At 37.8% G+C, this 25,497-nt stretch overlaps 1 protein-coding gene across 13 annotated transcripts in view; it reads right to left on the bottom strand.

Annotated features, from left to right (window-relative positions):
- Tp63 (tumor protein p63) overlaps positions 1-25,497 on the bottom strand; it is a 211,459-nt gene that overhangs the window by 66,189 nt on the left and 119,773 nt on the right. For 8 of the 13 annotated variants that reach the window (XM_013019345.1, XM_013019339.1, XM_013019343.1 and 5 more), the window contains one exon: positions 9,146-9,400. In XM_013019345.1, the coding sequence (XP_012874799.1) occupies positions 9,146-9,400 (255 nt within the window). Of the gene's footprint in view, positions 1-9,145; positions 9,401-14,194; positions 14,220-17,952; positions 17,970-25,497 lie in introns of those variants that run through there. The other 5 variants (XM_013019341.1, XM_013019342.1, XM_013019350.1 and 2 more) reach the window with 2 other exon arrangements.

Raw genomic sequence — 25,497 nt, 5'->3', positions numbered from 1 at the left:
AACTCATAAAGCAGAAGGGAAAGGTAAGCAAGATGGAAAGAAAAGGAACAAATATCTTTTATCAACTTAAAATTATTGAAAATTAGTTCCATTGCTACTCAAGTGGCACTGTTCTGTGTGTAAATTAACATAGACATGCAAATATATATATGCATGCACAATAGGCTTTTCATTTCATCAAAGAAAGTAAAACTTTTTCTTATGACCCTCTCATTTTAAAACATTTTTATTGGTTCTAATGAAATATCACCAATTAAAATATATAGGCACTAAAAATGTAGCTGATTAATAGATAAAGGCTTCATCAGATAGAACTTTTTAAGAGAACTTTTTTAAGCTTACAAAATAACTCTCTATATATAATCATATGATCATATCTAGGGACATATTTCTCTTGTCTTATGTGATGTCTTTATACAAAACAAAAAAATCACAGAGCGCTTTCTGAATGATAGACATGGATGTGCTGCAGTGTTCAAGACGAGAAATGTAAGCAACAGAAATCTCAGATGAGATAATAACATACTATGTTTTCAAAGCTTCATCTCTCAGGCTCTCAAATCACTCCATAAACTTTAATTAAGCCTCTCAGCCATTCTGCCAAGTAAATATTATAATACCCATTTAACAGATGGGCAGAGACAAAACCACCTGCCCCAGTTCATATCACTTATACCCCAAAGCAGCCTCTGAGTGTTCTGTTTTACTTAATGAGCAACACTGATCAGGATCCTGTTAGATGACCTCAGAAGTTCAAATGTATACCTTCAAGTTAAGCAACCTTTGTTCAATCTTATTTATTACCATGTATGAACTGTACCAGGGGATTTCACTGTAGTATATCACACATGCCTTATTATACTTTGATCAGATTAGACCCCTCTGTTGCTCTCTCTTTCCCCCATCTCATTTTTAACAGCTTTTATTGGGTTTCCTTATTCTATCTTCCTATAGAGACATAATGTATTTTGTTATTACCAACCCCCATCCTTGTTCTTTGTATAGAATTCACTGTGAAAGTCATTAAAAGAAAAAGTCTTTTGAAATAGTCTCCTTAACTTATTCATTACATTTTTCACCAAACTCAGTGAAGATGATAATGGTTAAGTAACATGAAAATGAATAAAGTGAAAACTTAGTAACCTGAAAATGAGTTCTCTATTTGTGAATTTAAATTTTTAGTATTAACTCAGCCTAAAACATAAGGTAGGAAACTCTCCCTAATTTACCACACAGTAAATTAGATGTAGGGTCCCTGGCTACTATCAAATTTTCTTTTACGTTGTGTCTGATGATAGGGTCAACATCATTATTAAAAACCACAGGAGAGCCTTCTCCTAAGATCATTACCTCTAGGCCTCTGTATGCCTAATTATAGGACCCCTTGTTTTAAAAACCTTTCCAAGTCTACAGACACATCTGTAAGGCTTCAAAGCGTCTAAGATTTACCTTCCTGTTCAACAATAAATTCTTCTTGTATCTAGAGGGATTATCAGTGTTTTGAGCAGGAAAGTTGAATTACTTAAGGCTTCATTCATTCATTCACAGTGATCTGAGTAAATATACTAATGGTTGCTGATATAAAAAACACAAGACTTTTATTTGCTTCTACTCATGAAATATAGTTAACTGCTAGCTAAATCTCTTTCATGAGAAACATGTATCTGCCCTTCCCTAAAAGGGGTGGCAACTATTGAACAGAGCAGGTACATTATAGGAATACCTACTTTGGGAGGCAGGTTACAAACCAGAGAAAATACAAAACACATATATGGGAAAACACCAGGAGCAACAATCCCACAAGAGGCACTCATCATTCAAAGCTGATTTCAAATACACATTCATTTCAAGGTATCTCTGTTGACTTTAATGATATACTATAGTTGTCTTGAGTCATTAAGAAATTCTTAGGACGTTATCCACTGTTTATATATCAATTTTCAGGTGACTTTTGCTCCCCCACATGCTCAATGGGCCAATTAAAAATACACCTTCCGTTAGCAAGCTGGGAAAATTGATTTGAAGACTTTTAAATTTCACTGCCCTTTTTTGATTATGGCTTTGGCCAATTTTTTAGAGTTAAGTTTCAGAATTCCATAAATTCTCCAACAGGGTAAGAGCAAAACCAAGTTAAAAAATACTTTATGCCAAGTACCTAACACTGCATACTATCAGACTGGTTTTTTGTTTGTTTGTTTTTGTATTTTTCTGGTCATAGGGCTTGAAGTCTGGGCCTGGGTGCTGTCCCTCAGCTCTTCAGCAGAAGACAAGTGCTCTACCACTTGAGCCACAGCGTCACTTCCAGTTTCTGATGGTTTATTGGAGAAAAGAGTCTCATGGACTTTCCTACCCGGGCTGGCTTTAAACCATGATCTTCAGACCTCAGCCTTCTGAGTCACTCGGATACAGGCATGAGCCACAGGTGCCCAGCCAGCGTTAGTTTTTATAAATAAATATTATAGAAATATGAGGGAAAGAAGATATATACTATTAGAAAAATTAATAAAAATATAATCCCATAATGTATTGCTTACTTTGAATGTGTATTCTTTAAAGGGATAGAAAATTATCACCCCATAATGAAATACATCTACTAGTAACCTTTCCCTTGTATATGCTTTACTTTATTTTCCTCAATTTGAATTATCTTTCCTTGTTAGTGCTTTGCAGAGAATGTCAAACTAACTGTTAACTAAATGTTAAACTAACTGTTTAACCTGAAATATTTTTAATTTGTATGTGTGGGGTATGAGGTGCCAGTACTAAGGCTTGAACTCAGGGCCTGGGTGCTGTTCCTTAGCTTTTTCACTAAAGGCTGGCACTATACCACTTGAGCCATGCCTCTACATTCCATTTTTTGGCAGTTAACTGGAGATAAGGCTGTAAGAGACTTTCCTACCTAACATGGCTTTGAATTGTGATCCTCAAATCTCTCCTTAGATCTCAGCCTCCTTAGTAAGTAGGATTATAGCATGAGCTACCAGTGAATATCAGATATATGGTTCTTTATCCCTACAACAACACTGCTGGGATTACAAAGCAGATGATCCTACAGTCAGGCATGTTGGCTCATACTCCATAGTCCCTGTAGTCATCATCTGGCTCAAGAATTATGGTTCCCTCCTTACCCATTTGGCATTATTAGCCCATTGTTAGCCAAAGTGATTGGCTGGATACAAAGGGCTGATAACCTGATTTGTGATCTTGATGAAAATGCCTGTGTGATTGCTTATATCATGATCTTCCTCATATGAACTAACCATCCCAGGGAAGTAGAAAAATAAGATACCAGCTTGGATGGTGAAAACTACAAATGCCAACTGAAAGAGAAGGATGAAGAGGAAGAGGAATACCAGGTTCTAAGGCTAGAGATCTAGGCGGAACAGGAAGACAAAGAACAAAAAGAAGGGAAAAAATGCTATTATCCTCTTAGTAGGAAAAATAGCAAGTAAGCTTCATTTGTTTCTGTTGTAGCAGTAGCAATATTCATATGCAATAAATCACGACTGATGCTTTTTTCTTTTAAATAGAAACTCCAGGTTGCAGTCAACGAATCATTCTGAATAATTGAGAAGGTGATAAACATTAGATTAGGTGAAAGCAGCTTATCCCAAATGTATTAACCTAGAGTCCATCTAAATGAATTTGGGCAGGCATGGTGATTAAGTTATTTTGCTTGACTGGAGAACATTACTGCAGCATGCCTTACCATGGAAATCTGTAAGCCCAAATCCTAGAAGGAAGTTTCATGAGCTATCACCAACAATCACCAAGCACTTTATTGAGGATTCTTCCTCACTATGCTGACAACTAACAAATACCTTGGTTAGAAGCTTAATATTCTCAGTGTCATTCTTATATCAGTTACAGGAGGGGTGCAAAAAGGCAGCTCTATATGTATTACAGGTGATGTATAAAACAGCTATGAATAAGTGTATCACTGGTATGAGTTACAAAATTTCTCTCCTTTCCATCATCAATAAAACCTAACAGCCATTGTTGGGCCTGGTGACACATGCCAGTAAACTTGTTTGAGGCCATCCTCTGCTACACAGCAAGATACTGTCTTGAAGGAAACTAACAAACAAAAAATAAAACCAAAGAAAAGCACCTAACAGATGTTCAACTGTAAGACTACATCAAGTCCAAATTAAGGCTTACCAATTTTAAAGGGTAAAGTGTACCAGTGTGGGTATGTATGTGCTATAGATCACACTAGAACCTTGTGCATGCTGAGCTTATATTCTATCACTGAGTTACACTCTAGCCCAAAAATATTTGCCCTGTGAAGCCAGCTGATAAATCCTATCCAACCTCGAAGTTTGTCTGGACATCATGTCCTTTGATAGCTATTCTTAAGAGTCTCTACATTCCAGAGGGCCATGCAATGGTCTGGCTTACATTTGATTTCTGCAGAGCTGGCAGCCGTTTTCTGAAAGTCTTACATTACAGGTAACCTGATGACAGGCAGGGTGGGCCCCAGACGCACATCTCAGCCTGCCTGCCTGTAGAGCCAAGAAGAGCCAGCTTGCCAGATGGAGACCAAGACTGATACGCTGGGATCAATGGAACTCTCCCGGGAACTGGCTGTTCCCATTTCAAAAGACACCTCCTTAATCTCTCCAGGAGCTCAAGTCAAATTCTTCAAAGCTCTAAATGTTATAGGAGCCTGGCATGATTAAGCAACGAGAAGAAAAAATGTTCTCCAAAATTCCTGGGCCACTCTGCCCAAAGGGACCAAACCATAGATACTTAACAATCAGGATCAGCACTGAAGGGTACTGCTTGAAATTAGAATTGTTTCTTTTAACCATGAGTAAGGGGGAAAAAAAACTTCTGAGTAAGTCTTAAAGGTCTTATCCTACATCTGATGCTGTGCTGGATCCTAGTTAAATGTGGCTAAGCTTAAGATTCTTAAGTTGCCTGGCGATGTTGGCTCAGGCCTGTAATCTTAGCTACTCAGGAGGCTGAGATCTGAGGATCATGGTTCAAAGACAGCCCAGGCAAGAAAGTCGGGCAGGAAAGTCCACGAGACTCTTATCTCCAATTAACCACCAGAAAACCGGAAGTGGCTCTGTGGCTCAAGTGGTAGAGTGCTTGCCTTGAGCTGAAGAGCTGAGGGACAGTGCTCAGGCCCAACGTTCAAGCCCCACAACCAAAAAAAAACAAACAAACAACAAAAAACAACAAGGTGAGTAAATGCATTTAGTCGACAGGTTGTTCAACTGGAGCTCTGCCAGCCCAGGTCAGCATACTTTAAATCCAGAAAGGATCCTTCCTTGTGCTGGGAAGGTGAGCTTGCATCTGCTTGGGAAGGTAGTAAGTAGGGCAGCACTCTCTGGATCGGCATCTAGGAGAGCCTCTTACTGTCTTCTGCCATCTATTCATCTATTTGATAGTGGTTAATATTACCTGCAGTCCTTTTAGGCTCTAGGATTCATTTTTTGGTTGCTATTATTTTCTTTTTAGTTTGTGTTGGTACTGGGACTTGAACTCAGGGCAGAACACTCTCTCAGCTTTTCTGTTCAAGGCTGGCACTCTACTACTTGAGGCATACTTCATTTCTAGCTTTTTGTTCATTAATGAGAGACAAAAGTCTTATGGACTTGCCTGCTCAGGCTGGTTTTGAACCCTTATCCTCAACCACCTGGGTAATTAGGATTATAAGCATGAGCCACCAGCACCTGGCTTGTAATATGCATTCTAAGAGCCCTAAAACATTAAGGAAAAAAAAACATAATAAACACTTTTTATTCATTCAAATTATTGTCTGCTTTTCAAATTGAACCCTCAAGAAAATTATTTTAAACTCTCCTGACAAAAGGATTCAAATTAAAACTCACTAAGCATTTGTTTGCCTAACACTAACCAGGTACTGAAGTTATATTTACTCTGTTATTATTATGTGACAATGAAGTAATGACAACTCCATTTGTAGGTGAACAGAGTAACTTTGAGAGAGTCTGGACTTGAAGGGTATATGCTGCTAGTAAACTTCAGAACTGAAATCTATGCATGTTTCATGTCATTCACAAACTGCCATTCTTTCAACTATCCTATGACTGATATCCTCAGCTAACATACGAGACCAGTAATGCAACACATTAAATAGCAAGCTTTTATTATTAGTATCAATTAAATTGTGGAAAGAAGAAAATCTGAAACAAAAATCTTGAACATTACCTTGGGCATGTGCTATGTATATAAAATAGAGAATGATAGGACACCACTTGCTTTCATTACAAGTTTAAAATAAATATTATATTTTAAGACAAGTGGAATCATAATGACATTGATTATTTAGGAAATAGAGAAAGCAAAGAAAAATGTGTAGTTACTTTAAATGTTAGTTATATTTTGACAGTAATCCTGAAAGGAAAAGCAGAAATACTCTAAGGGAAAAAAAACACAGAGAATGACAAATGATAAAAGGAGCTCTAAAAACTTTTTTTTTCAATTAATGATTTACCAGAAAGACTATGCAAGAAGCATTGCATCTCACTAATGATAGCAACTTCAGCCAGCTACCAGTCTGTGGGCAATTCCAAAGGAAGCATTTTATTTTGAGTGAGTGTTTTTAAGTGCATATGCCTAAGAAATTGGTACTGTGTAAAATGGCACACAAAATACCCTTAGCCACTAAGATACCAGCTCTATACTATTCAAGGCCAACCTGAGAATGTGCAGAGAAGTACTGGACCTCCAACCTTCTTTCTGTCAATCACAACGAGAGACAGTCTAGATAGGATGGTAGGGGGTTATACCTAGAATATGAGGCCTTGGGCTCCTCTCTCATTTTGGCTTATGATGAACCTTGTGACTACTGCTGAAAGTTTCTTCACAGACTTGGCCATTTGGTTCAACTAAGATAAATATATGATCCAATCCTTTTAAGCAGCAATACCTCTGCATAAAGGAAAGGATACATAATTTGTCTGAAAGAGTTAGATGCTGCTATATCCAAGGTACAGGTGTCCATGTATACAGTGAGTTTTTAGGTAACCTGAGCAGCTACCAGAGTTCAAGGGCACTAGACTTAGAGGAAATGCAAAATAAATTTGAAATAAGCCTGCTGATAAGTTTGTAAAAATATGTCATATAATAAACTTAGAATATAGTTATTCTGTAAAATGTGTTAAGACAATAGACAACGAAGCAGAAATTCAAGACATGCAAAACCATTGAAGTTCATTCCATATGACCAAATATTCAATAAGAACCTAATTACTTCTAAAACAGATCATTAATGCTATCACTTGGCCTTCAGAAAATAAGTAGATTTCATTATCTTAGCCTGAGGCACCTACTGAATTCCAGAAAGGTGAAGTGATTTGACTAAGGTCACTCAGATGACCACACTAGAATCTAGGTTTTCTGGCTCTCCCTCACTAATCGTTTCTCATCACCTAAAGTGCCTGTACTTTTTTTCCCCAGAGTTCTGACAGTACTGCTGTTATATGTAAAAAGTATTTTACAGTGTATTATACCAACATCAGTTCTTTTCTAAATCCTACTTCCCTGAAACAGAGGTTTTGAATGGGAATAGTTTCTCAATGTGCTGAATTTGCAAATAGAGCTTAGGATTTCTGGATGATGAGGTGGTAAAGGAAGAAGAAAGGAGAAAACTGATCATCCTGGTGAATGTATGACAAGCTCTACCCCCTCAATTCTTAAATGATTTTAGAAGGAAAGTGATTTTTTTTTTAATTTGGCTGCCTCCACAAGACAATCATTCCTTCAGACAAGCTCACTCATATTATAATGGACCTTGAACTCAGAATGACATGTACTATTCACCTTGAAGATTAGTGTTTGTGAAGGTGCTCTAGGTGACCACTCTCCCCCCATCCAAAAAAATATCACCTGGATCAACCAACCAACTCTAGAAGGCCTATAAATTCAAGTTTACTCACCTTCAGGTCCATGTCCAGGATTATAAAGGCAAATGGTAGCAAGGATTATGGGATAATTGATAAAGGGCACCAGGAAGAAAAAGTTAAGCTAATGTTTATACTTTATGTATAAATATGAATCATAACATGACCTCTTTTCAAATAACAAAACAAAGTCCAATGACAAAACAGGTTCTGAGACAATTTGGGGACATTCTGACAGGAAATGATATAAAAAGTAAAAAAGAACATAGTTCATTGAGGAAAGATAGGAACCAGAAATTCATCTAGCTCTTATAGAGCCTCTGCAACTTTCACATGTCACTTAGTCTCCAGTTTTCCAGGCTTCCTCACTGGCATATTAGGAGTTAACAAAACAAAACAAAATGTGTGTGCCTATTTGATAAAGATATGAAGTCAAAATCAGTGGGCAGATATGAAATTATGTCAAGTGTAGAGTTACCAAATCAGATACCTAATAACTTCTTCAGTTGCACAAAAGACAATGGTGCACTAGATATTATAGGTAAAGTAAAGAATGGAAATGTTTATCAGAGAATCAGGAGAGAAATCAGGAGAGAAAAGAACTTCAGGAAATACTGAAGCTACTTTTTTTTTGACGTGGTGAGGGTTATTTAGATGAACTTCTGTGATCCATGCAAACATTAAATTAATTAATAAATAGTACTTGGGCCAGGAGTATACTTTGACCAATTAGTAAACAACATCTCTGTAGGTGTCGCCTACACGTCTGAGCTTTATTCATATTATTATACATTCTAAAATAAACTATGAAGTAGAAGAAACATATTTTTGAAAAATCAATTCCTAAAATATTTACATCTTTACCATAAAGAGATATAAAGTCCTTGAAATTTTGTAGTTGGTAAACATACATTCTATCTTTAGGCTATGATTATGATATTTCTTACTGGCATAATGTTTTATAGTTTTGCTGGAAATTCTCAAAAAATAAAAGACATCACAAAGCAAGAATGTCACAAAGATTGCAGTGAATAGGACCTGTATGGAATGGAGAGGGGCATTTGGGTCCAAATGTGACTTTCCTTGTTAAATGGCACCCGGTCTTTCTTTTTCTCTGTTTTAAGCATTAAATATCCAAAACAACAAAAGTTTCCAATCAGAAAACAAACACGCTCTAACTTTGGCAGAGGAATCACCCTGCCAGGTGATGAGCACCTTCCTTATGGTTGGAAGTGAAGCTTGATGGCATGGGGATCCTGTGCTCTTACCGTCCAGGTGGCCGACTTGGCGGTACTCGACTGCTGGAAAGACACATCGAAGCTGTGCGGGCCTGGGTAGTCTGTGTTGGAGGGAATGGCAGGTGATGGAGAGAGGGCGTCAAAGGTGGAGCTGGGCTGCGCATAGGGCGAGGGCGCCGTGACGCTGTTCTGTGCATGGTCTGTGTTGTAGGGGCTGGTGGACGAGGAGCCATTCTGGATCTGCTGGTCCATGCTGTTCAGGAGCCCCAGGTTCGTGTACTGTGGCTGCGTGAACACCCAGAACCCCAACGTTAGTCATGGAAGCTCCAGAAAAAAAAAAGACATTATTTGTTGCCTGCACATTCCCAAAACCCACTCCAAGTCTAAAACTTCATATACAAAGTAAAAAAAATCAACCATTTGTGACTCACTGGAAAACATCAAGTCTGAGCCCTAATGACCTTGAATGACCTTCACAGATTACATCACCTTGGTGACTGGTATCCTGAAGAATGTGTGAAACAATATATAGTACTCTAGCTAGGCAGAATGTGTCCAGTGCTCAAGAGCTGCATAGAATTATTGTTTGTGTATGTGCCGATGCTGGGGCTTGAACTCAGGGCCTTCTACCCTGGTTTAGCGTTTTCACTCAAGGCTGGCATCCACACATTTATTTCCAACATTTTAACCGATTATTTAGAGGTAAGAATCTCTCAGATTTGTCTGCCTGAGCTGATTTTGAACTGTGACCCTCAAACCTCAGTCTCCTGAATAACAGAGTTAACAGACCAGAGCCATTTAGCCTCATCTAGAAGTATTTTATAATGAAGACATACTTTGCTTTATTCCTTTGTAAGAGGAAGAATATTTATAGTATTCACACTGAAAAGGACCAACTTGATCAATTGAAGGGAGTTTACACATCAAAATTTTTGCATATGTGGGACAAAAATCAGATGATTTTCAAATTTCCTTTGTTTTAATTCTAAATTCTGTTGTCCTACATTATGCATTGTACTCACCCCCAGCCCATCCCATCCAATCCAATGCTAGGAACGAATTTCACAAAGATTCACGCAAATGGGCAACAGGGTTAGGGAAGCCGAAAAATACAATTTTATTTTGTGTATTGATTTATTTTCTCTTGTTGATCTAGTCATATTCTGAGATGCAGATCTTCCTATATTGCCCAAGCTGTTCTTTAACTACTGGAGTGAAGTGCTTCCCTGACTGGGACTCTCCAGTTAGTATCTCCATCACTCTGTCTGATTTCAACTATATATTTTAATAGATAACTTACTAATTTATCTTTTAAATATGTTTTTGTTTCATTTTCAGTGGCAACATTCACTTCAGAGTATAGAACGTGAAAGTCAACAAAACATCAAGTAGCTATGGATAAAATTCTGCTCTTGATAGAACTCAGAAGAGTTTCAGCTCATGTAGCTATGCTGGGAGAAGCTTTTATCTCCTCAATGTGTGTGAACATGAGCATAAATACATACTCAGGAAAGTGTTGATGGAAGGAATGGATTAAATTCTTCGCATTTTACCTGCAAACCAACATTATCACATTAATATCAGAGAGGGAAAATAATTTGTCCAAGCATTGGCTAATAAGCAGAGAAGAAAATGTAAAACTGCTTCATGTGTATGTGTGTGTGTGTTTACATGTACATATGCTCAGAACTCTGTTCAGAACCTCATAACTGTCAAAAGCCTGCAGTCCATCCTGAAACCTGAGTCAAAATGAACACGTTTTCAAAAGGGAAAAGCAGCCTGTGGTAGTTTCCTTTTGTGAACCCTTCTGAGACAGGGAAATCTCATTTTCTCCTTAAGCTAATCAAGAGCAAGAGGAAGGTACATATGTCGGAGTGCGTATCTTACAAAGAAAACAAGGCTTTTCAATTAAGTCAGAGACCCAAGCTAAAGAACAGTAGGGGGGAAAGAAAAGAAATAACTTCACAAAGAAATTAGGGCTTGTGCCTTTTAAATATTTAAACTTTTTTTTATTGTGAAAATACCATACAGAGGGATTACAATGACGTGAGCAAGGTAATGAGTACATTGCTTATCAAGCATTGTTGCCTCCTCCTTTGTTTTATATTTAAACTTTAATAAAGTTACCCAGCATTCATTCTGCCCCATGGGGAGAAGAAACTGACTCGACCATTCCATTCAGTCCAGAGAGAGCATCTGTCTAAACCTTAACAGTCGCATGCCCATTCCATTACATTCATGCGTTCACATTCCCCGCGAATGCCACCTCCCCATTTGCTCTGCAGATTGCTATCAATCTATCCACACTTATCCCCATGCTGACAAGAGCAGCTGTTTGTCTCGCCTCTTCTCCCCTCTGACTTCTATAGCTCTTGCTCCTTCCCTATCCTCCATCTTCAACCTCTGAAGGACTGGGCAAAAGAAATGAATAAATAACACTGTAGGTCTAGAAAAGGAAGAAAGAAAAATCAGAGGCTGAGGCTGACACACGAGTATTCGGGGTCGCCTGGCTGAACTGAAGCCTGAGGCTGATATCAGCCTGCAAAAGGAATTGAGAAGATCTTATTTGTGTTTGTTAGGGGTCAGTATACAAAGCACTCCTGAAAGTCCTGTAGGAATCAGATAATGTTCACAAAGGCACGTGTTTCCCTACAGCGCTACAATTAGGGAGGCAGCCATGCCTGACAGAAAGGACAAAGAAACTGGCTGAGCACTTTCTGCAGGCAGTAAAAGGGCCATTGGGCCACCTCTACCTCCTCCTCCCCTCCCAGAGGCACAGCAGCTAATTGTGGGCTTGGATGAGAACAAAGAAACACCCACTGACCCTTTGAATTTCCCGCCACAATATGTACATATAAAGAGAAAGGGTAAGGTGGGAGGCCCAGCTTTATCAGGCAGTGAGGGAAACACTCATGGTTTCTCCAAGGATTTAAGAGAAATGGAAATACCATTTATTGAGGGGTCTCAAAAGGACTTCTCAACCTTTGCAATAAGATTAACCATGCTGTTTGGAACCAATGAAGCTCAAGCTGTATTCCAAAACTCATTAATAAGCATGGTGGGAGCTGATGGATCTTTTTTTAAAATGACATATTTTTAAGTTGTATACATTCCAGATAAAATATCATACTCAGAGACAAAAGAATTTGTTTCTAAGGTTAATGGCTCAGTTCATACAGCATCAAGCTAGATTTCTCAGTCCTGGGCATAATTATTAGCATAATAATTCAAAATAAATTCAATCTAAAATTTGGGAACATATTTTAATTTAAATTCTTCCCCAATTTAATTTCAAATAATCAGAATTCAAATAGCATGCTTATTTTTTTTAGTAGTAGTAATGCCAGCACTATTAACTTATTTTTAAAAAAACACAATCAATGAGACCACTCAAGTAAGAGTTGCATTATTGGATATCTATTTGAATACTTATCTTAGTTTATTTTAAAAAAATAAATAAATAGGCCTGGGAAGGTGGCTCAGTGGTAGAGCACTTGCCTTGCATGCCTGAGGCCCTGAGTTCGATTCCTCAGCACCACATAAGCAAAAAGAAAAAAGCCGGAAGTGGCGCTGTGGCTCAAGTGGTAGAGCGCTAGCCTTGAGCTGAAGAGCTGAGGGACAGCGCCCAGGCCCAGAGTTCGGGCCCCACGACCGGACCCAAAAATAAATAAATAAATAAATAAACAGCCTGTTACAGGCTCACCTATAACCCTAGTTATTGAGGAGGCTGAGATCTAAGGATCACCATTCAAAGCCAGCTGGGGCAAGAAAGTCCATGAGAAACATCTTCAATTAATGGCTAGAAAACTGCAAGTGAAATTGTGGTTCAAAGTGATGGAGCACTAGCCTTGGGCAAATGAGCTCAGGGACAATGTCCAGGCCCTGAGTTCAAGCCCCACAGCCAAGCCCCATCACTAACTGAAAACAAACAAACAAACAACTAAAAAAGAAAAAAAAATAACAGTAAGTCACCAGTGCTGGTGGCTCATGTCTATAATCAGACTAAGGAAGCTGATATCTGAGAATCAGCATCCAAAACCAGCCCAGACAGGAAAGTCTCCAATTAATCACCAAAAGCTGGAAGTAGAGCTGTGGTTCAAGTAATATGTTGCTAGCCTTGAGTTCAAGTCTCAGGACCATCTCTTCTCTCTCTCTCTCTCTCTCTCTCTCTCTCTCTCCCTCCCTCCCTTTCTCTCTCTCTCTCTCTTGCACACACATATACACACCCACACCCACACATACACACACCCACACACCACACTCACATCCCAATACTACCACCACACAAATCAGTAAGTCAAAAAACTACCATGGATATAGCTCATTAGAAATGGAGTTTTAAAATATTTAGTTTTTTTTAAAGGTTCTTATTTATTTTTTGATTTGAAGAGAGATTACATATGTTGACAGAGTATGATTTGGAGGCCAAGGGCAAAGCAACAGAGCCAAAGAAGAACAAGTGTTACTGAGATAGGACAGGGAAATCATTTGTAGCTCTGTGCAAAACAAAAATTCAGGGCCTTCTGTTCATAAATTACTAAGCATTTGTAAATGGTGGTTGTAGAGCATGAAGCAAAGCACAGTGCTCTTCTAAGGAGGTTAACACACAGTTTTCTTGCCCAGGAAGTAGCTCTCTCTCCAGGACAACGTGAAGAATAGTTATCCCCTCATTTCCCATCATAGTGAAGCTGCTGGAAAGAAAGGAACAGTTCCCTTCTTTACTCTCAGACATTCCATAAACACAGAAGGAAGAAACAGGTTATGCCAGAATGCTAATGCAATGCTTATTGACAATGCCTTTAAAAGAGTTCCAGAGATTAGAACATGACATGTGCATATATGGCATAAACACTACCCTTGGAAGAACTTACTGGTCTTTATATGTCTCATGTAACAAAGATTATTAGAGTGTCTGAAATGAAATAATGTATATATTCTCCCTTTCTAAACATAAAGTTCATTGGTTTCCGAATAAACTTCATATACTCTGCATATATATGGATAATGAATGCATATTATGTGTCTATCCAATCACATGTGAGAGATGAGGTAGTCTTCCTTCTACAAAACATAAAAGACAAAACTGAGCTGTGTCTTTGAATTGCTGTAATCCTGATTGAATAAACCAGTAGACTCCCTGTGAGTTTCAATAGACATTTTATTCCTTATGAACTTGGAGAGAGCAGACTCTCTGAGTGGACCCTGGACTGTTACCAATGTTCATAACATATTTAAGTTCGAACCAGATGAGCCAACAGTTCTATAAGAAGGATGATGCAGACTTGGGACAAAAACACTCAACATTATGGTCATTTCTAGCCTCTGCTCCATTTCCCCACTAAATTGTAGAAGGTGCTACAATAAAGATAGGTAAGAAATAAATTATATATGACCAGATTTTCTCTTTATAAAATGTTCTCTGAATATAGTCTCTCTAGTGATGTTTTATTTTGCTTTCCTGAATTAAATCCTTCTGATGAACATGAATTCTGAATATATCATTGATTTTCCCAGACAGGCTCCATAATAATGTATTGGTGGATTGCTGTAACCAAAGCTGAATATTAAATATCTGGATTTCTGTGCAATTAAAATTGATGCTGTAATTATTTTCATATGAAACATTACTTAATTAACCCATTTATTTCCATACTAGGGATTAAACCTAGGGCCACCAGAATACCAGGTCAAGAATGAGCCAAGCCCCTAGTTCTGAAACAAGTTAATATCAAAAACAGATTACCATCAAGTCATTTGATAAATGCAGTGCAAACAGAACCTTAAGTGCAATTTGTGTTTCCAAGACTCTCTTTCTACCATGTCTGCAAAAGACAAAGTTCCTCTTTCCCAGATATTACTCTCTATACTAGTTATGTGATATTTATATAGCAACAATAGCCAATAGCATATGCCAAGAGAGTCATGAAAATGGGGAACAGAATTAAGTTAGAGACAAGAGAGATTACTATTGGAATATATAATCATGATTTGTCCACATGTAGTAGTACAATCCTGTAATCCCAGCACTTGTGAGGCTGATATAGTAGAACTGAGTTTGAGGCCAGCCTTCGCCACTAATATGTTATGTACCTCCAGGTAATCTAGTTGAACAGCTTGACACTGAGCTTCCTATAAGGTAAAAAATCCATCTAAAGTTGAGGAAACTGGATCTGAAGATGGGATACAATGTTTGCCCCAGGTCCTAACATTCTTCTAGCTCCATGGTAAAGCTATTTATCTATATTTTTTATACTCACGGATAAGAAGTAGTTTCAATTCTTGTCAGTTTATAAACACAATGCACTGGATCAGTGTCACCCTTTCCATTCTTCTTCCTCATCTCTCCCAGTTCCACCCATAAATTCAAGTGATGGTTCCATTTTTATATATGAACATTGAATATAATGACTGTATTCACCTACTCTTCTACTCTCCATTCATCTGAAGCCCCTTAATCACCCTCCATGGGAAGCTATTTTATAGTAATGCTATCAGACCATTTTCAAAACAGGTGCATAAAATAACTGCTTTTTCTTTGCCCATATTTCTGTGGCCAAATCTGAAAAGCAAAAACATCTCAGACAGTATCTATAGTTTCTTCAGTTAAGTAAGACCTTTCACTTCCTGAAGAAGATTTTGTGAACATTCTACAGACACTCCAGGGAATAAGAAAACAGTTTCTTCATGACACTGAATTTACAAAGCCTATATTATATTTTTGCACACAGTACCGCATTTCCATCTTCTAATATTAGCAGGATACAAATTTTCAACAAACCCTGCCCAAGGGGGAAATACTTGTCATTTTTAAGTATTTTACTACCTGTCTCACTTCAGAGAATGGTTTGTTTTATACTAGAATTAAATACAATTAACTACATTTGAGGTCAAGAAGATAAGTACCATGGTTCAACCTTAAAAATTGACTGACTAGCTGGGCACCGGTGGCTCTTGTCTGTAATCCTAGATACTCAGGAGGCTGAGATCTGAGGATCATGGTTCAAAGCCAGCCTGGGCAGAAAAGTCTGTGAGATTCTGATCTCCAATAAACCACTAGAAAACCGGAAGTGGCACTGTGGCTCAAGAGGTAGAGTGCTTGCCTTGAGCTGAAGAGTGCAGGGACAGCGCCTAGGCCTAGAGTTCAAGCCCCACAACCGACCACAAAAAAAATTAATTTACTTATTGTCACATTTATAAAAATCACGTTTTGTTAAATGTAAAACTTTTTACTTATGTTTGTGTTCTAAAATAATCTTGGAAAGGGAATGTCTGAAAGTATAACTTTCCCATATCTTATAGTAAGCCAAATATAACAATAAATAATTTGTCACACAAAATTCTGGAAGGCACATAGAAAGTCAACTACAATGTTTTATTTTATGACACAAAATGGCAAGATTATTGAATGACCAAGAATCTATAGTGGAAGAAAGAGCTCCCTAGAAATTCAAACTGACAGGTGAGAGAAATTAAATTCAAAGTTGGCTGATCAAGCAAACAAAATATCAACTAATATCACAGATAGCATTCGAAAAAATAGGAAGAAATGACACAATCCAAAGATAGCCAAATTAAAATGTACATTGTTCAGTTAGAAAGAAATAAATGTTAAATTATACGACTTTAGAAAATGTTCCCTTCTAGAAATTAGGATGAACAAAATAAAATTACAAGGAATCTATAGGAAACTGACATCACTATGTTCAGGCAAATGCAGGCTGAATACAAGCAGATGAATGTAATTCTAATAGTCTATAATTCTCGATCCACTTATTAGAGAAATGTAAGCAATTTCAGTTTGTTCAAACCAAAAGCTATTTATAAAGGTACAAATGAAACTATTATTGAAGCAATTTTCTCTTCTATTTCTTGAGGACATTTCAATCTATAAAAATAATAGTCATCTTACTACCTCTGCTTTGCCTACATAGTTGAGATTAGGAAGTGTAGAATAACTGAACTCTTTAGTGAAAGTTAGTCTATTTGTATGGAAATGAACCCTTGAGACTTTTCAAGTTCAGCAGTAATTCTCTGTCCATTTTATTCCATACTGAGGCTTAAACTCCAGCCTGACCTTGTGTTCCCACAGGGTGTGTTTACTCTTAACTGATACTCTACCATTTTAGCCATATCTGCACTCCTAGAATGTGTATATTTGTGGAGAGTTAAGAAACTTGAGTTAAGAAATCCATTGTAGGCTCACATGTATAGTCCTGCTACTCGGAAGCTGAGATCTGAGAATTGTGGTTCAAAGAAGCCCAAGCAGGAAAAATCTATAAGACATTTATCTCCTATTAACCACCAAAAAGTCAGAAGTGGAGGTGTTGCTCAAACGGTACACTAGCTGCCTCAAGTTAAAATGCTAAAGGACAGAGCCAGACACTGCGTTCAAGCCCCAGTAGTAGCACAAAAGGAATAAAAAGAAAAAAGAGATCTAACTCCTTTGAGCTACCACCAGCTCTAGTTATGTCACCCTGTGCTCTCCTTTAGCAAATGGGTTTTCCTGTAGTTTTTCAAAGACCAACTCCTTTAGTTCTAATGCCTTTGGCACATCCCAACTGCTCCAGGGTTCATTATGCAACAGCTTTCCCAGTGTTCAATTTAATTGTCCTCTGCCAAGCACCTTCTCTCACTGCTGAAAAGACCACTGCTTTCTGCCCCACACTTTTATAGGACTTTCCATTTGCATCACATAATAATAGTCAAAATGGACTATCTGTATAGCTATTTAACAATGATGCTTTTCTCTGCTAGATAATGCATTCTTACCTGGCATATTTACTAGGAAATCTCTAGTATCTAGACCAGTGTTTGAGACACAGTAGATGCTCAAATACTTCTTTAAAAAATGCATGCAGAACACTTTGAAATTAAAAATTACTTTGCAAAACTACCTCTTTTATTCTAACTCAGTAGGGTATTGTTTTTTGTTTTTTTGTTTTTAATCCTGAAGCAAGTGTGTGCCCCAATTGGGCTGATTTCTATACATTCTACTGCCAAGTAAATGTTATAATGTATCCTCAAGTAATCTCTATGACCTTTCCTTTGTGCTAGGCTTTGTCTGGTTAGGTGGGAACTGTGTTTTCAGCTTCAGCTTTGATGGGAACTAGTAGCAGAATAGCCAGTATTGTCACTCACGATGCAATGAGTAATAATCTTTGGAGGTTCACACATAGCTGCCGAGTTTATTAATGAGCTTCTACTTCCTCAAAATGAACACATAACACACTCTTGTTTGTGCCAAAGCAATGTTTCTGATCCAATCATTTAGATTTTGCACCTCAGTCAGCACTAAGGATACAAATCTTTGTGGTCATGTCATTATTCACTTCCTACTAATGTCAATTATGGCCAAATGTAGACTACTTTGGAAAGAAACCACCTGGAAAACAAATTTAGAATTAAGACTATTCATTTCTGGAAGACTGGCCACAAAATTGGCCTCTCCTTGTATAATTTCTATGATTTTCTGCCCAGTTAGTCAGAATTCAGTTTAGAATAATAACATAATTAATGGAATACAAATGTATTTTTTGAGGAACTAAGATTGTGGTTTATCAGACTTTACAAACTATTTCTTGGAAATGATATAAATTCATGACTTCATTGTCCAGATTTATAACATATACACTGAGACCAAATCAGAAGCCAATAAGAAGCAGAAAGCAGGGATCATACTACTCCTCAAATGAGTATTCTTTCATGAGTTCTAATTTACTTTATTTCTTCTCTTCTCATTTCTTTTGTATCCCACCGCCTCACACATGCTAGGCAAAGTGTACAATGGCCCCAGTTCTCCAACTTAACTTGGTTTGTCAAGTGCTTTGTTGTTTGCTACGTATTTTAGTTGGTGTAAAGTTTTCAGTAATTTCCTAAACTTTGGGATTAGACATGGAGATTTAAATACCATTGGAATGTTCCTTTAAGCTGTCACTTTTACCTCAAATTAAAACTAAGGTTTTCAGATATATAGAAGACATGCTTTACTCCAAAAGAGCATTTATCTGTTCAATTTTATTTACACTACCATATATGTCAGGTTAGTAACTGCAATAGCTTATTAATGTCTTTGAGTAAAAATAATCCTGAGACACCATGTCTGAGTGAAATGATTTCAAGGCTTCTTAGGCCTCCTTCAGTAATAAGACCATAGAAAATAAAAAGGCGACAGTGTTTGCCAATCATCAAGCCTATTCACCCAGATCAAACCACTCACCTTTCTGGCCATGACTAAGAGACATACATTCAAGGGACAGACTGAATCAAGCAAATAGCATGGAAGCAAGTAAACACTTTTAAAAGTGATGGCAATACCAGATAAAAACCTGATCTGTTCTGTTGTTTTTTTTCTTTTAATCAAACACATTATCTATCCTGTAGGTAATCAATTATGTGGAAGCAGCACACACTTAACATTATTTACCTGGCAGAATGCAAGTCATTTAGGAAACTGCCCTCCATTTGAAAACCTTTCTTGCCATTTGAATTAAAATAGAGTAACATCTGACTCACTTTCAAAATTCAGATTGCATATTGTCCACAAAAACAAATGTTTTAGTTACCTACAGAACATTTAGGTGAACAAGGTTTGTGTAATGTGTGGGGATTACTTTAGCTTTTTGCGCAGGACAGTAACAACCTTTTCTTTAAATAGATACCATGCGCTACATTTCTATCTGAAGATAGTACTTCAAAACCATAGCAACAGATGCTTGTATCCACGGATGCTTGTATTCACGGAATACAATTTATTGGCCCTGTAGAGGATACAGGACTAAAGAAAACACTTTTTTAGGAGTGGAGGCATCTGACAAAGACAGAAAAATAGAGTTAAAAGGGAAGAGGCTTTCTTCTGTGTGGAAGGATCTGAGAAATTTTTGAGGATGCTGTAGCTCTCCACCAGAGCCTTAATGACTGGAAAGAACTTGGCCTACAGATAAACATTCGAGTGTAGTTGTTAGAGTATAGAAACAAAAAAGGCAGGAGAAGAGAGTCTTCCCCTGTTTTGATATTCAGCCTTTCAAGCACTTGTATTCTTCCAGGCCTAAGGCTGAGATGCGCTTCCTACCTTGCCCCATTGTACCAATTCTCTGTTGTATATATCTTGTAGAATCCTCCACCTCCTTACACAGTCTATTTAAATGTAACCAAGCTATTCCCCCAGACATCTGATGGTACCTTTTGAGAAGTAATGGGTTTCCTTTTAATTCTGATTCCATCAATGCAGTGACACTAATCCAGACTGATTTGAGTAAACAGGACCTATTCTCCATTGTCTCTGTGATCTGAGAAAGAATCAACTTGAGAAAGATCACTGCTTGGATTGGAAATGGCCCCTTTGGGTATTTTGCACAAGATTAAAAGGAAGGAGAAAATGCCCGTGTAGAATTTTGTCCAAAGCAAGCTCACTTTGGGGGTGGTAATTCTCATGGTGATATTATACTAAACTGCACCTATTAGTGGCTTTAACACCAATAAGAAAGTAGAACGTTTCTTTTGTAGTGTTTCCAGAGTAGCTGACAAGAGTGTTTCATAAATTTCCGTGTCTGGCAGCATACTCAAAATTCTCTCTCTCACTTTTACATGGATTTTATTTTCCATTTAAGTAACAGAGACAAGATACAACTCAGATCACAAGCATGAAATATCAATTTATGTTCTACACATATCCAGTAATGGTCCAGAAATGTTTATTCTCTCCAGCTTTTATCCTACCTATGACTAAAAGGTGCTTCATATGAAGTCTAGTTTTTGAATATTAAATTGACAGGTAAATATTATCTGGGAGAGTCATCTAAACTCAAGCAGACACTGCAAACAGGTTAAACTCTCTCCTTAGGATTCTCCCATGTCTTCTAGCAGGCAGTTTTACATTGGAGTCATTCATGAATACTTCCTGGGCTGTTGAGTTCTTAAGAGGTGTATGGGTAAACCTTACTTATTTCTGCTTTCTTCATGGCAGTTAACACCATGTCTATACTTCGTTGGCTTTCAGCCAGTGCTGAATCAGAAAAAAAAAATGCTCCTTCAGTGGGAGATATAGTCTAAGTGGTTCAAGGCTGTTCCATCAAAATCAGTATATCCAGTTAATAGGCAAAATTTTACAAGCTTTCCATTTGGGGATGATATATTGAGGAAAAGAATGAGAAAAATATTGCAATCTAATTTTGGAGTGACTAATTTATGTTCCAAGTAGGATACTTTTGAAACTGAGAAGTGTTATTAATAACCATAGTGAAATAACAAGCATAAATAAGATCAAACTAAGAGCAATGGTTTCCAGTTTATGTATGGTAGACCATAGCTATTGAAGAGAGATACACACAAAACCATCGTAAGTTGAATAAGACCTCATTCTTCCTCTTTCAAAGGTTCCACAAGAGTGATTGATATTCTTGCAAAACAGGCAACTGTTGTGGAGTTCAGAGAAATGCAGTTTTATACTTCCAACCAGTCACACAAAGCCATGCATACACACCAAGGGCTCTCTCGGAGACCTTCAATTCTACCACTCCTCTTACAAACCCTTCCAAGGCTTAACATTGCCACTACATTAAATCTATTCACCTCCCAGTGGTATGGCCCTTCCTAAGCCACTCTATCTTAGGATTCTAACTTGATCCTCTAATACCACCTGCTTTCAATTCTATATGAACCATTTATTTGACATTTCTGAGTACATCAATCATCGGCCCTTCCCTGTGCCTTTCTTATTTTGGCTTTACCCGAAATCTTCCTTTGGTCTTGCAGCTTTAAGAGGTGGGAAGTTCTCCTTCTCTTTCCAAGTACAGCTGCATATTGCATATACATACAGGCTTTCTTGATTTCCTTATTATGGCCTTCCATTTTCTTTGCCATTTTATTTTGCTCATGTTTTTCATAAAGCATTTAAGATCTGGCTTGTTTTAAGTATATGTTTATGTATAATTGTTTCATTTTCCCAATGAGCTTTAAATGTCAGTCTAGGAAATAATTTGTACCCCATTCTAGATCTTACATAATATTATATACATAATTGGTGCTTCACAAATCTTTATTTGAAAAGAATAAGTAAGATTTTTCCCTAACTTCTGTTTCATCTATTGAATACTGCTTCTGATAGATATTGGCAAAGTACAACTCAGCCAAAAAACATAAATAAAAATTATAAAATGTAGGGCTGGGAAGGTAGCTCAGTGGTAGAGTGCTTGCCTTGTATGCCTGAGGCCCTGGGTTCGATTCCTCAGCACCACATAAGCAAAAAGAAAAAAGCCGGAAGTGGTGCTGTGGCTCAAGTGGTAGAGCGCTAGCCTTGAGCTGAAGAGCTGAGGGACAGCATGCAGGCCCAGAGTTCAGGCCCCACGACCGGACCCAAAAAAAAAATTATAAAATGTTTAGAGAAGTAGTACATTAATAAGCCACAGTAAGCCAGGCACCAGTGGCTCATAGCTGTTTAATCCTATCTACTCAGGAAGCTGAGATCTGAGGATCACAGTTCAAAGCCAGCCAGGGCAGGAAAGTTTGTGAGACTCTTATCTCCAATTAACTACCAGAAAACTGGAAGTGGTGCTGTGGTTCAAGTGGTAGAGTGCTAGCCTTGAGCTTAAGAGCTCAGGGATGGTGCCCAGGCCCAGAGTTCAAGCCTTATGACTGACAATCAAAAATTAAAAAAAAGGAGACACATTTCTCTTCATCATGCTTCCAAATTGTGTGTTTTTAAGAGTAGATTAGGACTAAGATTAACTTCTACAACAAGTTTTCCCTTAATAGTTCAATTCATTATCTTCCATATCCCAAATAAACCTTTCCTATTGAACACATTGTACAGGCTCCTCAAAATTGGCACTGGAAAATAATGTATTATTATCATAACTATTGCTCATGAGATACGAAAAGAAAATGGAAAGTCCACTGGTATGAAAAAGAAAAAAATCTTCCTTTCCAAATAGTAGCTCGGCTATGTCTCAAGCCTTAATCCTAGCTACTCAAGAGGCTGAGATCGGAGGCTCATGGTACAAAGCCAGCCTGGGCAGGAAAGTATGTGGGATTCCAAGTAACCACCAAGAACAACTGGAAATGGAACTGTAGCTCAAGTAGTACAGTGCTAGCTTTGGTTGAAAAAGTTCAGGGACAGTACCCAGGCTCTGAGATTAAGCCCAGGACCGAGGCACGTGTGCACGTGTGTATGTGCACATGAACATATGCACACGTGCGCGCACACACACACACCAAAATCCCAAACCAAACAAAACAAAACTATAAAACTTCATGTAAGTTACAATAATTATGAAGTAACTGAATCATCTTTTATTTATCTTTGCTCATTCTTCCTTGGCTATTGACATAAAATAATTAGAATGTGAGAACATTCAGCAGGAGAAAAATGTCTAGCTTCATAATTGAAGTATTAAGGAAATATATATATATATATATATATTTAATTTATGCCTCTCTTTCAAGGAAGGGCTCAAGTCACACCCTAAACAATCGTATATATATCAAAGAAAGCTAGAGGGCATTTGTGACAACATATTTCTCAACTATTTGACCCATATTCTTCTTTGATAAACAAAAATCTCATGATCTCACATATATACTTCCTTAAATACGTAGAATATGAAATCTAATGTCTCTATATGGTCATCTCTGGGAAAATGTTAGCAATAATGTGTCTAGAAAATCTTACTAAACATGAAGAAAAAGCAACCAGCCCTCTTTTGGTTTCTATAGAAAATCCAGACATCCATTCATGCTCCCTGCTCCTCACAGCCCGTTGAGGATCACTGCTCTTCTAAAAAGTCAAAACCAAACAAACATACTTTCCCTGATCTAGATAAAGAATAGGTAGTTTACTATCGCCAAGTCATTTTTCTAATAGTAGTGAAGGGAGGTATGATCTGTGATCTCCCATCTAAGATCTCTTTCTCCCAGTCCCCTGTGGGCCGGGCTGAGGGCACCCAATTGGAAAACAAGTAGTGTGATCTAATGCCATAGCACAGAATCAGGGAAGAGGCCTAGCCAGCACTTGAATTTAACGAACAGCTCTGCTTCTTGACCGCTGTTCTTTGGTCTGGGTAATTAAAACACCTGAGAAACACATCATGGGAAAGTCTGGATTCTCAGAGCTCCTACTGCTGCTTTGGCCACTTTCTTCTTGAATGCAAGTAGCTTTTCCCAGAATGCTTTCTGGAACTTATACTCTGAACGACACATATTCAATCTCTCCCTGGAATTAAGGAGACATTATGGATTAGTAGAACTCCAAGATTTATACATAGCTTTCCCAAATATGAAAAGAAAACTCATTAAACACTGATTTGCAAAATGGTATATGGAACTTGAGTTCTGTTTGGTATGATAATTGATTTACCAAGCCAGTTTCAGTAAATATATCTTTCTAAGATGGAATTTGAGACTCTGTGTTTGTATGCATACATACACACACATGCACACATGCACATATGCACGCACGCACACACACATACACACACACACACACACATACACACACACACACACACACACAAACACACATCTCTGACATAACTCTGGCAAGAAAGTTCCTGTAAAACTCCAGGAATGAAGAAACCTCTTTCCTTTCAAGCTCTCTTTCTCCATATCTGAGATGTGGAGCTTGCTTGAAATTTCCCAGTTGTCACCCTAGAGTTGCACCTTAAGCCCAAGCCCTGCCTGTTACATCTTGTCCATTTTCTCCTCCCTTCCGGACCCTTCCTGTTCATGAACAGTTTCCTTAAATCCAACTCTGCTGGAGGGAAAATAACTAGAAGGTTGTGAAAGAGAGTGAGAGAGAGAGAGAGTAAGAGAGAGAGAGAGAGAGAGAGAGAGAGAGAGAGAGGAGGCCCTGCTTTTATATTGTTTTAGGATATCAACTCAAAATGTTAAGCAAATTAAAAATGATTTGAAGTCTAAGAATTGATTATAGGTTTTAAATAAGTTTTCCTCTCACTGGAAAATCTGCACCTTTTCTGTTGATAGTCTGGACTATTTTAAGTGTTCTTGTGCAGTAATAGTAGGTTTCCAGAATTTCGTAATAAACTTGACACTACAACATCACAATTTTGATATTTAAGGAGTCTTAGGGTCACAGGGACCTAGGATTTCAGATACTTGCATGTAGACAGCATTTTAAGACAGGACTAGATCTTACAGAAGAATTCTAAGCAGAAAAAAAGAGATGAACTTAAATGGCAAGGAAATCCCACCATGAAGTTATCCCATAATAGGTACACTGGCAGAAGAATCTGGAAGTCATATTAAGAACACAAAAGCACACAGGGAAGGTAGAAAAGTTCAGCCATATTTTTTCAGAGATTTCTTCACATTTTAGCAGCATTCCAATAGAAAAGAGACAAGTACAGCCTTTTGAACTCAGAACCACACAT

The sequence above is a fragment of the Dipodomys ordii genome, unplaced genomic scaffold, assembly GCF_000151885.1.
Source record: "Dipodomys ordii isolate 6190 unplaced genomic scaffold, Dord_2.0 Scaffold45, whole genome shotgun sequence".
NCBI lineage: Eukaryota > Metazoa > Chordata > Mammalia > Rodentia > Heteromyidae > Dipodomys > Dipodomys ordii.
The sequence above is the reverse complement of the archived record's forward strand: the minus strand, read 5'-3'. Positions and strand labels throughout refer to the sequence as shown.